Genomic DNA, 12,176 nt, shown 5'->3' with positions numbered 1-12,176 from the left:
TCAAGTAGCTGTCTTCCTCTCTCCCACACTACTGCAGCAGTTTCCTTGTTTGACAGTTTTATGCCTGACACTCCCGCAACTTGGAAACCACTATTTTACAGTCTCTCAATTTGTGTGCGAGTTTGGGATGGTTGTCTTCCCCTCGCTATCATGACCGTCTCTCACCCTTTCTCTTTCGGTGCGAGATAACAGTCCGCGTTGATGAGGGGTCTCTGCTGGCTGAAAAAGCGTCCCATCCCAAATGCCTCGGGATGTGCTGGAGTCATCAGGATCCATTGTGTGAGACCGTAAACCAGCCTGTCGTAGCCTAACATGCCCGTGGCCCTCTGCAAGCAAAATAAATCCTTTTCTACCTCTGTTGTTTATAAAGCCTGATGGGCTAATGAAGGCCATACACTCCGATGTGTCATTTCTTCCTAACGTTCTCAAGAACCAAGGCTTTCTTTCCTCTTTCTTTTGACAGAACACACTGGCTTGGTATTCAAGGGTAAAAAGCTATTCTCTGTTTCCCGCTCCTTCTCTTTCTTTACCTCCTATTCAGAGACTCAGCTCGCAAAGAAAAGTAATTTCACTCTCTCTGTCCCTGAGAGAATCAACACAGTGAAGTTGCATTGAATTTCTACTGCAACATTTTTTTTCTTGGCTCTATTTCAGACCTATAACCTGGGGGTAAACATGCAATTAGAATAACAGCAGCCTGCTCTTTCCTCCACTCTCCTCTCTTTCAGCCGTTAGCACAAGCAATGTACAACATGGTGACTTGGTTCTCCTAATTGCTTTTGCTTTTAATTGGTATAGAAAAGCTGTTAATATTCAACCAGCAACCAAACATATTTTCTCACCTGTTTTTTATAGTATTGTTTTTCTCCACTAATATTGTGCACATCCTAATGAGCTTATTTTTGGTGCACAATCCTCATGTTCCTTGCTGCTGGTGGATATTGTAATAGATGATTTCCAATGCAGTTAGCCTGATGCAATTTCCAAATTTCTAACAAATGCAGATCGTAGTTGATGAGGAGGATATTGATCAAAAGATTCATAAAGATTATAAATGCAGTCAGCTGGTCTTAATTTTCTAAATGGCTTCCGTCTATCCTCTTCCTTCCTCTCTTCTTCACATTTTTTTTTAACTTTCAGATGGCTTTCTTTTTCTCCTTCCCCACTGAGGAATGAAAAGAAAATATAGGTCAGCTTTTATGGGAGCAATTTGACACATGACACAAGCCATGCGCATCACTTGCTCAAGTCCTGCTTTGTCTGCTCGCCTTTATTTGTCTATAATGAAAGCCACACAGTTATTCGCACACTTTTATAACGGTTCTATAAGTAGCTGGTGGAGACTTGCCGAGTCACGGGGACCCCCCTAATACTCTGAGAACCCTGTGGTGTCTGTCTGCATGGGGCTGATAGTGTGAGACGCCTGGCTAAACTCCACCAAGCCAATCCCCGCTCCACAGGCCGGCCCAGCTGGCTCAGCTAGGCCTTCACAGATGCAACTCTGTTTCCACTCAGGACAGGAGGGGCTGTGTCTCTATGTCACAAAGGCTACTAAACCATCGGGGTAGACACCTATTTGCCTGGATGTGTGGATGGCTGGAGAGATGAGCCCGAGTACAGACCAGGCTAAACACCTTCAATGGTTATCAAAAGGGCGATTCAGCAGAAGCCACCAGCTGAGTCGAGTCACGTGTTGATTACGTCCTGCAGAGAGGCAACTTTAGCAAGCTCAGTCCATGCTTGGACTTGCAGCTCAGTGGCTAAAAGAAAGTATTGGCCATGTGTGTTTCTGCAAACCATGGCTACATTACATTTGTATGTTTTATACGCATTGTATTAATATTTGTGAAGTGACGTAATATTTAAGTTGATTTTGTAATTGGGAGGTGGAGGGGACGTCTGGATGTCAAGCTGCAGACCACTGTTAGAGACCAACAAACAACAAAATCAGTCATCACTGTGTTTCCAGCAGCTGTTAAGCCCCAAATGTGGGTGTGTTTTTTGGGACCCATGGCTGTGTTTCCTGCTGCTTTTTAGCCCCAAATGTGGGTGTGTTTTTTGGGACCCATGGCTGTGTTTCCAGCAGCTTTTTAGCCCCAAATGTGGGTGTGTTTTTTGGGACCCATGGCTGTGTTTCCTGCTGCTTTTCAGCTCCCAAATGTGGGTGTTTTTTAGGGACCCATGGCTGTGTTTCCAGCAGCTTTTTAGCCCCAAATGTGGGTGTTTTTTAGGGACCCATGGCTGTGTTTCCTGCAGCTTTTTAGCTCCAAATGTGGGTGTTTTTTAGGGACCCATGGCTGTGTTTCCAGCAGCTTTTTAGCCCCAAATGTGGGTGTTTTTTTGGGACCCATGGCTGTGTTTCCTGCTGCTTTTTAGCCCCAAATGTGGGTGTTTTTTAGGGACCCATGGCTGTGTTTCCTGCTGCTTTTTAGCCCCAAATGTGGGTATTTTTAGGGACCCATGGCTGTGTTTCCAGCAGCTTTTTAGCCCCAGATGTGGGTGTTTTTTAGGTACCCGTGGCGTTGTTTCCTGCTGCTTTTCAGCTCCCAAATGTGGGTGTTTTTTAGGGACCCATGGCTGTGTTTCCTGCCGCTTTTCAGCTCCTGAATGTGGGTGTTTTTAGGGACCTTTGGCTGTGTTTCCTGCTGCTTTTCAGTTCCTAAATGTGGGGGGTTTTTTAGGGACCCATCGCTGTTTATCCTGTAGCTTTTTCACCCCGAAATATGGATGTTTTCTTAGGGAATTGTAGCATTTCCTGCAGCTTTTTAGGCATCAAATGTGGGAATATTTTAACAATTTGTGGCTTTTTTTGTCCAGCAGCTCTTCAGCTCACAAATGTAGGTGTTTTTAAGGGACCCAACGCTTTTTCCTATGGCATTTTAGGCACAAAACATGGATGTCTTTCAACGACCCATTGCTGCATTTCCAGCAGGGATTGGTCCCTCAAAACTGGGTATTTTAAGCCAAAACATGATCTTTTTCTAACCATAATCAAGTTGTTTTTGTGCCTAAACCTAATCTGTATCTGCTATATAATAATGTACAAATACTTTTTGTAATGTGGTTTGCAGAAAATAACAATGCCAGCATATTTTCTGGCGATTGGGTTGGGACTTGACACTATCAGGTGAAGTCATCCTGCTCGTGACACAAATAGTCCATGTGTTGGAAAAAGCCTCTATGGGGGCAGGCGCCTTTGTAGAAAGCGCCAGCGTTTGGCGTGTGATGTATATTTGAAGTCGCAGTGGCAGCGGTGCTGATAGGCGAGTCAGTAGACGTCAGGCTTCTGTCTGTTGGGTTTCATCTCTTCCTGCTCTGCACTGTAAAGCAGATTGTCAGCTGGGGCATTACCATAGGCTGACCTTTGCCGCTGCACTCCCCACTGCACAGCTTTCTGACATTCAGGGGCGCTGTGGGGGAGGCAGGAAGGGGGCGGGTTGACGGCCCGTTGGCTGTTTTTTTGCCTGTAGTGCGTTGATGTGTGTGTTCTTATAACAAATGCACTGACAGTTAATGCTGGTGTCCCCCCTCCCTCCACACACACATCATATCAGTCTCTTGCCACCATTTGATATTTAGTTTCTCTCCACCCCAAACCTGTCTGTTGTCAAAGAGATTGCTGTTATCTTTGTGTGAAATCTTGGCACCCTGATAAATGAGAGAGAGCTGGAAATCTTGCCTGCTGCTGACATCAAGGCGCTATGTACCTAAAATCCTTCCAAGGCCGAGGGAAAAGAATAACATATCAGGCCAATTAAAGTTAATGCATGGTGACACGCTGAATCGAGGGCAGGGATTGCTGCCATATGGCGGTCCAGGCTGTAAATCAGAAAGCAGGGGAAAGGGTGGGGGGGTGGGTGCTGGGCACCAGAAAGGGTGACGCAGCATCAACGGCACAAAACATCCTCAGATCTGTCACAAGACTGCAGCCTCGCCACCCACCAGTCTCCCTTTCTCTACCCTTTTCTCCCTGTCTCCCCCCTGCCGCCCTGCCCCTGCAGCACCCCAAGGTGCAACGCTCTCAGGTACCTGTGTAGAACTGGCAGCTTCATTAAAGCTTGTTTTTTTCTCCTCTCGCTGGGAGGATTTAAATGAGCTGTCATCCTGACCTTTTTGAGCTCCTGCTTTTTAAAGCAAGTTCAGCCCCCCCACCACCACCACCCCAAACCCGCCACTCGTCTTTCCACCTTTCTCTCTCGCTTTGTCACTCTTTCCTCCACTTGTCTCTTCTCCCTGCAGGGGGGAAGACACTTTTAAGCCATCACCCTGCGGCAGACAGGCATGCCAAGGTTGTTTTGTGGGTAATTGCCTCTCTCATAGATGCTGTTTGTCTGCGCACACTTGCCGCCCTCTTCTGATGCCACGCAGCAAAAGGGGGGAGGAGGGCACGGACTCTGTAGACTTAATTTGCTCCCTGACTGTTCTTCAGTGCTGATTAAGCAAGCATCTGTGGTGTTTTGAATACAGCACTAAGCCAAGTGGAGCGTGGCTAACGTTTTCTCCCTCTCTATTACACAGGGTTATTGCACAAAGTGGCAGGCATTTATTGGAGCTGTAGCCCTGTTTATTCGTTTCTTTTCACCACATCCTGAGCCGGCCCCATTGTTTAACGTCCCCAAAATAAAGGCCTCTTTGAGGTGTAGAGGACTTCAGTATCGATCAGAGACTCACTAACTTGTCAGCGCCAGGCTCTCTCGAGTGTGTTCTTTTCTAGTGTACAGGAGTCATTAATTTCCTCCGCAATGGTCTGGTGGAGGCGGAGAGGTAAAGCACAGGTAGCAGGGTCCAACTAGCTGACTAACATGCAGGGCGAAGAGGAGGAGGAGGAGGAGGGACAGAGTCGATTTAAAGCTGCCAGCCCCTCAGGCCCAGTCTGCCCGTTTTACTTCAGCTGTTTGATGTTTAATTGAAGTTGTTATTGGCATCAAATGTCACCTTACCTGATGCTCCAGGTGTGAATCAGTTTCTAATTGAAAGGTAACGATGTCTCCCTCAGCCCTGTGCCTCCGGGGATCGGCCACAGAGTTCTATTAGTCTGGACCCAGCCTCTGTATCACCACGCACCATGTGCTGCCTTGCAGTTATGTCTGACTGCTGACCTCTCCCTCTCTCTTTCTCTCTCTGCAGTGTGAGGAGAAGTGTGTGTCCCATGTTGCATTAGTGTCTGTGTGAAATGCTGGCCTGTCTGCCAGGGCCAGGTGACCTCCCCCTCCAGCTTCTCCCCCACACGCAGATGAACACTGGACATCAGAAATGTAAGTATCTCGGGACACACACGCACACGCACACACACACACACACACACACACACTATTAACAACCACCACCATCCCACACAAAAAACCAAGCTGTTACAATCCGGCTGCCTGCCCCACGTCAGATGCCAACCCTGGCCTGGTTCTCTTCTGCAGCTCTGCGTTAAAACCACAGAAAAGGAATATATTTGTGCACCAGGATCGTAGATCTATCTTCAAGGGAAATTAGGATGAACTGCACCATTAATTTTCCGATGAACAGAAAACCGGCCCCCCTCCCTCCCTCCTTCATCAGCCCTCAAGATCTGTCTGCCACAAGAGTGCGGTCCTGTGTGCGCTTTATCGCCACATTCATGTGTTAGATTTGACCATCTCGGATACTTTGCACCATCAGGGAGAGTCAGTCACTGTCAGACTGGCAGACAGATTGCGGCTGAGTGGTTTTTGCCCTCATGATCTTGTAATGAGAGTGAATTTAAGAAGCAATCTGCTGCCCCGGTTTTTAATGGCAGACTAGTCAGAGCTGGCCCACTTAATTCAATGTGTTTGATTTTCACAACTCAACTGCCAAAAAACTTGGACTCTTTACAGTGTGAGGGGCAGCGACTAACTGGCTCCGACCGGAGAGACTGGAGGAGATTAATATATGACAAACTGATGAATGGAAACAGTAATAAGAAGTCAGTGTTTCCTTTCTGTTTTTTGTTGGATTTTCACCAAAAACACATTTTTAACTTTTAACTTAAGAGTCAGTCCATTATTTTTTAATTTCTTACATCATTCTGTAGCTTCCCTGTAGTTTTCTTTATGTATTCTAATCCAATTATTCAAACTTAGGTGAAAGTACAGGTCCCCTGTGACTTGATGCAGATTTCTGCATGACAGTGTTGCTACATATAAACCCCCTCACCTACCTTAGGTGCCTCTTCATGACTACGCCTCGCCATATCAGCGCTTTAACCTACATCCCTACTTTGTGCGTATAGCTAAATCTGTGTTTCCGCTTGAAAACCTGGACAACAAAACTTGCCCGTTAAAAGTGTAACTGATCATTTATCACTTCTTAGATACATTTAAAACTACATTTCAGCTGTTGCCATCTTGGATTTTTGGAGCCAGAGGTGACCATTTTTCATAGACTGTAGCGACACCTTACAGACAGCCTGTCACTTAAGCAGCGCCACACTTAAATATTTGTAGGTGATTTCTATAAAAATTCTAACCCAGTACCGTTGTCATGAAAGGGGAAATTAGCTATAGAGACCAAAACATTTTTTGTACCAGGCTGAAAACATGGACATTTTAACATGGGGGTCTATGGGGACTGACTGACTCTGGAGCCAGCCTCAAGTGGCCGTTCAAAGAACTGCAGTTTCTGGCAGTTGAGAGCTGGCTTCATTTTTCATCCTTGGAGGTTGCCGCTTAGTTTAACCCTACATTCACATTTTATCAAAACGGGTATATGTAGAAGTTCCATTTTGCAATGATGCTCTCATTTTGTCTTGTGTCATAAACCCAGCACACCCCTTTCCTTCACAGGGGTGCACTCAGTGTTGCCAACTGAATTTCTCACTAGATTTAGCAACTTTTCAGAGCTTCTAGTGACTTAATTGCCAAAAAGGGTCTAGCAACAAATTTAACGACTTGTTTAGACCATCAGGGAAAAAGCAAGGAATATATTAAAATATATTATATAGTAATCCATTCACATGCATGCTGCTCAGAGTAATTGCATCACAGCTCATCTGCCAGCAGTATGCGGTCTTTCCCTCTCTTCTTGCACCGTGTATATATTCATATATTATTTGAATTTATTTGATAGGTACGATGCAATAGTTCCAACACAGAGTATGAATGTACTGCGCAAAGAGTTTATAGCTATTGTTAATTTTTAACTCTGATCCCTCATTTGGCTTTTTTATATTATAATTAACTTATTTATTTGTCTCTTTTTCTTTTATACATGTTTTTGAATTTGCTTTTCAATTGAATTATACTCAAGTTCAAAGAAACACACTGTTAATAAGATTATATTTTTTTTCTTAAAGTCCAACAAATGCACAACGTCTCTAAATTCAGTGAGTAATCTTGTTAAATAATTATGAGTATGATCTGATAGTCAAGCAGCCCTACTGTATTGGTGTGTTTCTTTGTCCTTCCTACAGCGAGCTTTTTATATATATATATATATATATATATATATATGTACCCAAAAGATCAATCACTTCCCAGATATTGATTACGGCCCATCCAGCTGGTCAGCTTTATTTATGCAATCATATTAAGTCTCCTCTTCCTCCTGCCTGTTTCTCTCAGAGTAAAAACTCAGCTCTAGCTTGACCCATTTCTGCTGCAGTTTTTTTTGGGGTTGTAAAATGCTCCAGCTCATCAAGACTGTAATTTCAGAATCACAGTAATCAGCCAACCCCCAGGAGATCAGCGAGTGTGAGGGAGTCTGCTAAGTGCCAGCGTCTGTTGCCTCACTCAGGCAGGCTTGTGACATAGTGCAGTGATCAGCTTCACCGTTTCTCTGCTCTTCCTTTATGTGACACACTGAGACACATCAGAGCATGAGGCGCAAACTGGAGTTCAATTTGTTTTTCTGCCCAACGCTGTAATCCATTTTGGTGATGGAGCGTGCTTCCCACAGCACTAACGGTCCTAGAAGTGTAATTTCAATCTATTTTTTTCTCTCCTCGTCATTCTCTTATAATGCTTTTCCTTTTCATCCGCTCTTCAAAGTATCATTAACAGACACGGTATTACATCAAAAGCACTGGAGCTGTTTTTCATTTTAGACTAAATCATTTTTTATCAAAGTGACATAGAAGAAAGGGAACTGAAAAATATCTGTACAGTCAAGCCTACCCATTATTCAGACCCTCTAGATCACTTTTTGTCTGCAGTTTGTGTTGTTGTTGTTGTTGTGTTTCGAGTTCCCCGTGCGCTGCTTCACACAGCCAGAACCAGGCCTTAACCCCCAAGTTAACACTCTGCCGTCTCCCCCCTGGCTGTCCACAGGACTCCGTGTCTCTGCAGAGCCCCCTCGTTTACCCAGCATGGAGGATAATTTGACAGCTTAACTCCATGAGAGGTGTGCTTGGCTGCTTTTAGGTGAAATTCATGGACTAGTTGTCACTTGAAATCTTTATTCTGACAAGTTCCCTCAGAAAAAAAGAGGCTCAGATAGAGAGTTTACATAATTAGCTCCAAATTGTGTTCCTGTTTGTCTCTCCTTGAGCACTATCCTTTTCAGTGCACTCTTTCACCATGAGCTCCAGGTCTGGCCGTGCACTGCCCCCTCTCCTGCAGGTGAATCTGTGCACAGGAGAGGAGTCGTTTAAAGTTACGAGCTTGCAGGTTGCTGTCGGTGGCAAGGCCAGAGCAGCTGCTCAATTTATCACCAGGGATTGACTGTTAACAGATGATGGCTGTCTGAAGGGAAGGTTAGGTATGCAAAGAAGCAATGGCGTTTTTTACACAGAGATCCCGTAATAGGGCTGCAACAAGGACCTTTCATCACGCTGGGTTTGCTTTTTATATAGAACTAAGCAACACCGTCATCATGCCACTCCAGTGCTTGATTTTAGATAGCATGCCAGCATTCCAGAAGCAAAAGAGGTGTGACGTGCCTCACGTGTAACACAACAGTGTCGGCCTCTAGTGTGACATATAACATACATATCGCGCGACACGTCTAAGCAATAACACTGGCATAACATGGCAATAACAATCATTCACTGTCCGTGCTATATGGCAGCTGATCTGGTCTTCTGCGTGGAGGGTAAGGAGCTCCCGGGCCTCAATGTGTCCACCAACATTTTCGGTTGCTGTTCTTCCTCTTTGAGTTAGCTGCTAACTGCTACAAGCTGCTTTCTAAATCTCCCAGCAGTGGGTCGCATATACAACACGTCGACAGAATGTCACGCCAGTCCTGTTACGCCGGCTTTCCCTTTGAAAACCCAGACCAATATCGAAGAACTAGTGGTGACCAAGGCTGACTGTTGAATTGCCTCATGTCGCCTGTGTCTCCACAAAACTCGGCCAGATAGCACGTATGCTCTGCGTCTGCATGAGAGGAAATAACTCTCCATAGAAGCCGGCAGTGGTAGTCTGAATTCATCGTTCAAAAAAGAAAACCAGAAGAACAACATGACAGATTCAAGATGCTATTTAGCCAGTTAGCACATTAGCAACACAACCCAATGTTGAAAGAACAAATGATATTTACCGTTCACCGGCGAACAATAACACAAACAACTGCGAAGTGTTTCTGCTAAAGAGCTGAATCGCTAGAAAATGATTTAATCTAATATAACAAGTTTGTTTCGATCTCACTTCTTCTTGACTTTAGTTGTTTGTTTGCTTTCCTTACTTATGCTTCCCTTCTCGTGTGCTGAATTGAATTGCCAGTCAGAGAGATTTCTCTCACCGATGGGCTCCACCAGGTTCAATGCCGACAAGGGCCGATTAGTGCCAACGATGCACACCACACCACAAAAACTAGAGCAACAGACGCTCACCGACAGCCTGACATTGACATACAGCCAATAGTGTGTCAGGGCCCTCACACAGACGTCAATGTGGTGCCGTTACTACCTCCGTTGCCATCCTAAAGGTGACAACTCTGTCCCTCCATTCTGTGATCATATCTTTTATACAGAATGTCAAGGCGGAGTAATGCCGCAACATTCCTGAATTGAACAGGCTGTGGAAAAGGGGCTAAAGGGTCAAAAAGAAAACAGCTCATACTCGAGGCAGGATGACTCAAGCACCACAAAGTGGTCGTCAGTCCTCAGTTCTTACAGGCAGAGCAAACAGCAAGTACAGCTGGGCCACTTGGCTGATTTTCACATCTCAATCCCTACCGAGATCAAAAGCAACCATCTTCTTCTCCTGATAATATTTTTCATTTTTTCAAAGGTCTTGCGGTCTTGATCTATCAGCATGGGAGGCTCTGCTCAAATATCTTTAAAAATGTAAGGAGGTGGCCTCGTGTGGGAAACCAAACTCACATGTCTAATTTGATGCTGAAGCTTCAGACCTAATTTCCTGCTCTTGTGTGAAAATTGCAATTTGCATCAGCATGAGCCCCTGCCCCCTGCTGCGTAAACCTTGTTCAATAAAAACAGTACTTTGAATAAAAGAAACCCTAATTAGTGCCTGCTGACTGTGCACTTGTGTTCCAGCAAGCTAGCTAGCAGCGGGGTAATTAACGCATGGCCAGACTGGTCTCTCTCCCCCATTTCCTTCTTGGGAACGTGCTTAGTTGGAGATCTGAGAGATGATATGCTCGCAGCCACCAGCAGCCGCCTACAAACTTCACTCATATCCTCATTAACCCTCCCTTGATACTTTAAGCTGTTCAGCTAATCCAGGTTTCAGGTTAAGGTTGAAATGCTAATAAGCTACACTTGCTTGCTGGAACACATAATCAACAGCTGCCAGAACCCTTAAACAGTCGTAAACAGCGAGAGGTCGATTTTATCCACTGTTTGGAGAGACTACTCTAAACAGCAATTTACAGATTTCACTACACATTTATTTTACAGCAGTTCTGTTAAACCCTTCGTTCTGATTTGCCTTTTTTTTATCTCAAAATGCCTGCCTAAGCTTTGTTAACAATGTATAATCCCTTTTCCAATTTAATGGATTGGTCAGTTTCCAGACATTGACATTGCTTTCTTTGCTACTTGCCTGAGTCTTACAACTTAAGTATAAAACTCATTACACAAGTGCCCGTGGCAAAGAAGTAACACTGTACACAGTTACATGCTTGCTGCAGATTTCCTTCCTATATATCTGACAGCGAGTAAAATCTACAGTTCCAACACTGTTTATTATAAAACTATACACACATTTATATTTATTTATCATACATTTCCAGTATTATATTAAATACATTCTTCTCATTATTTAGAAAGTCCTCAGTTGTGGATTTTTCTGCTGGTCCATAATATTGAAGGGATAGTTAGGATTCTTTTAAGGGGGTTTGTATGAGGTACAAATACATGGTCAGTGTAGAACCTACAGTAGATGTCAGTATGCACGCCCCCAGTTTGGAGAAGCAGACGGGAGTACTGCTGTGGACAGAGGCAGCAGCTAAACGAATATTTGCCACTTAAAAAAAAATCAATAGCACTTGAAGTGTATGCTATATATAAAATAATTTCACCGCTTTGCCTTGCCATACTTTCATTATTGTCAGTATGTCTAGGTTTGTATATAACATTACACAACACTTTCTGAAGGCGGTTGATTCACAGTCATGTAGACATCCCAGTCTCAGTGAATGTACGCACAAATGTTGTTTTGACACATTTGAACAAATTGACAAAGACTACGACTAAAGACATTCCCTGTATTTTATAGACAATATCATTTCAGTTAGTTTTTTCCCCTTGAGTCTAGCTTTTATTTAATTTAACTCAAACGTTTCACACCTAGTTTTAGTTTTCATGTTAGTTTTGTTTAATGGAGTGGGAGTCAACCACTGTCACAAAGTGTTGTGTTTGTAATGTTATATGAACTTCTTGAATCTTGCCCCAACATCCTGACAGTACTGAAAGTACTACAAACTAAACTAAAATGAGCAAACACACTCTGGAAAGTAAATGAAAATAAACAAATACACAAGTGTTTGGTGTTGTAGAGGGTTAGCGCAGATTCACCAAAGTCACACAATAACACAAACAAACTAATCAAAGCAGCGACACCAGCAGCTCCTGTGTTCTGTGAGGTAAAATTATTGTTTCTGTCAAAGGAGTCTGGTGGCTTTGAAGAGAGCATAGCTAGCTGCTTAAGTTCCTCATTGGAAGGGGCTGTCTGACAGCAAGGTAATGAAGTGAAAATATTATAAATACAGCGTACACTTCAACCGCTATTAATTTTTTTAGGTGGCTAAAATACGTTTTGCTGCTG

The 12,176-nt window shown here is 44.0% G+C and overlaps 1 protein-coding gene across 3 annotated transcripts in view; it reads left to right on the top strand.

Moving 5' to 3' along the window:
- The window catches only part of fam222ba (family with sequence similarity 222 member Ba), a 53,692-nt gene that overhangs the window by 28,990 nt on the left and 12,526 nt on the right, over window positions 1-12,176 (top strand). For all 3 annotated transcript variants that reach the window (XM_033649005.2, XM_033649023.2, XM_033649013.2), the window contains exon 2: window positions 5,128-5,255. In XM_033649005.2, coding sequence (XP_033504896.1) covers window positions 5,174-5,255 — 82 coding nt within the window. In that variant the 5' untranslated portion in view covers window positions 5,128-5,173. The remainder of the gene's footprint in view (window positions 1-5,127; window positions 5,256-12,176) is intronic.

Source organism: Epinephelus lanceolatus, chromosome 11 (assembly GCF_041903045.1).
Source record: "Epinephelus lanceolatus isolate andai-2023 chromosome 11, ASM4190304v1, whole genome shotgun sequence".
In the NCBI taxonomy this organism is placed as follows: domain Eukaryota; kingdom Metazoa; phylum Chordata; class Actinopteri; order Perciformes; family Serranidae; genus Epinephelus; species Epinephelus lanceolatus.
The sequence above is the reverse complement of the archived record's forward strand: the minus strand, read 5'-3'. Positions and strand labels throughout refer to the sequence as shown.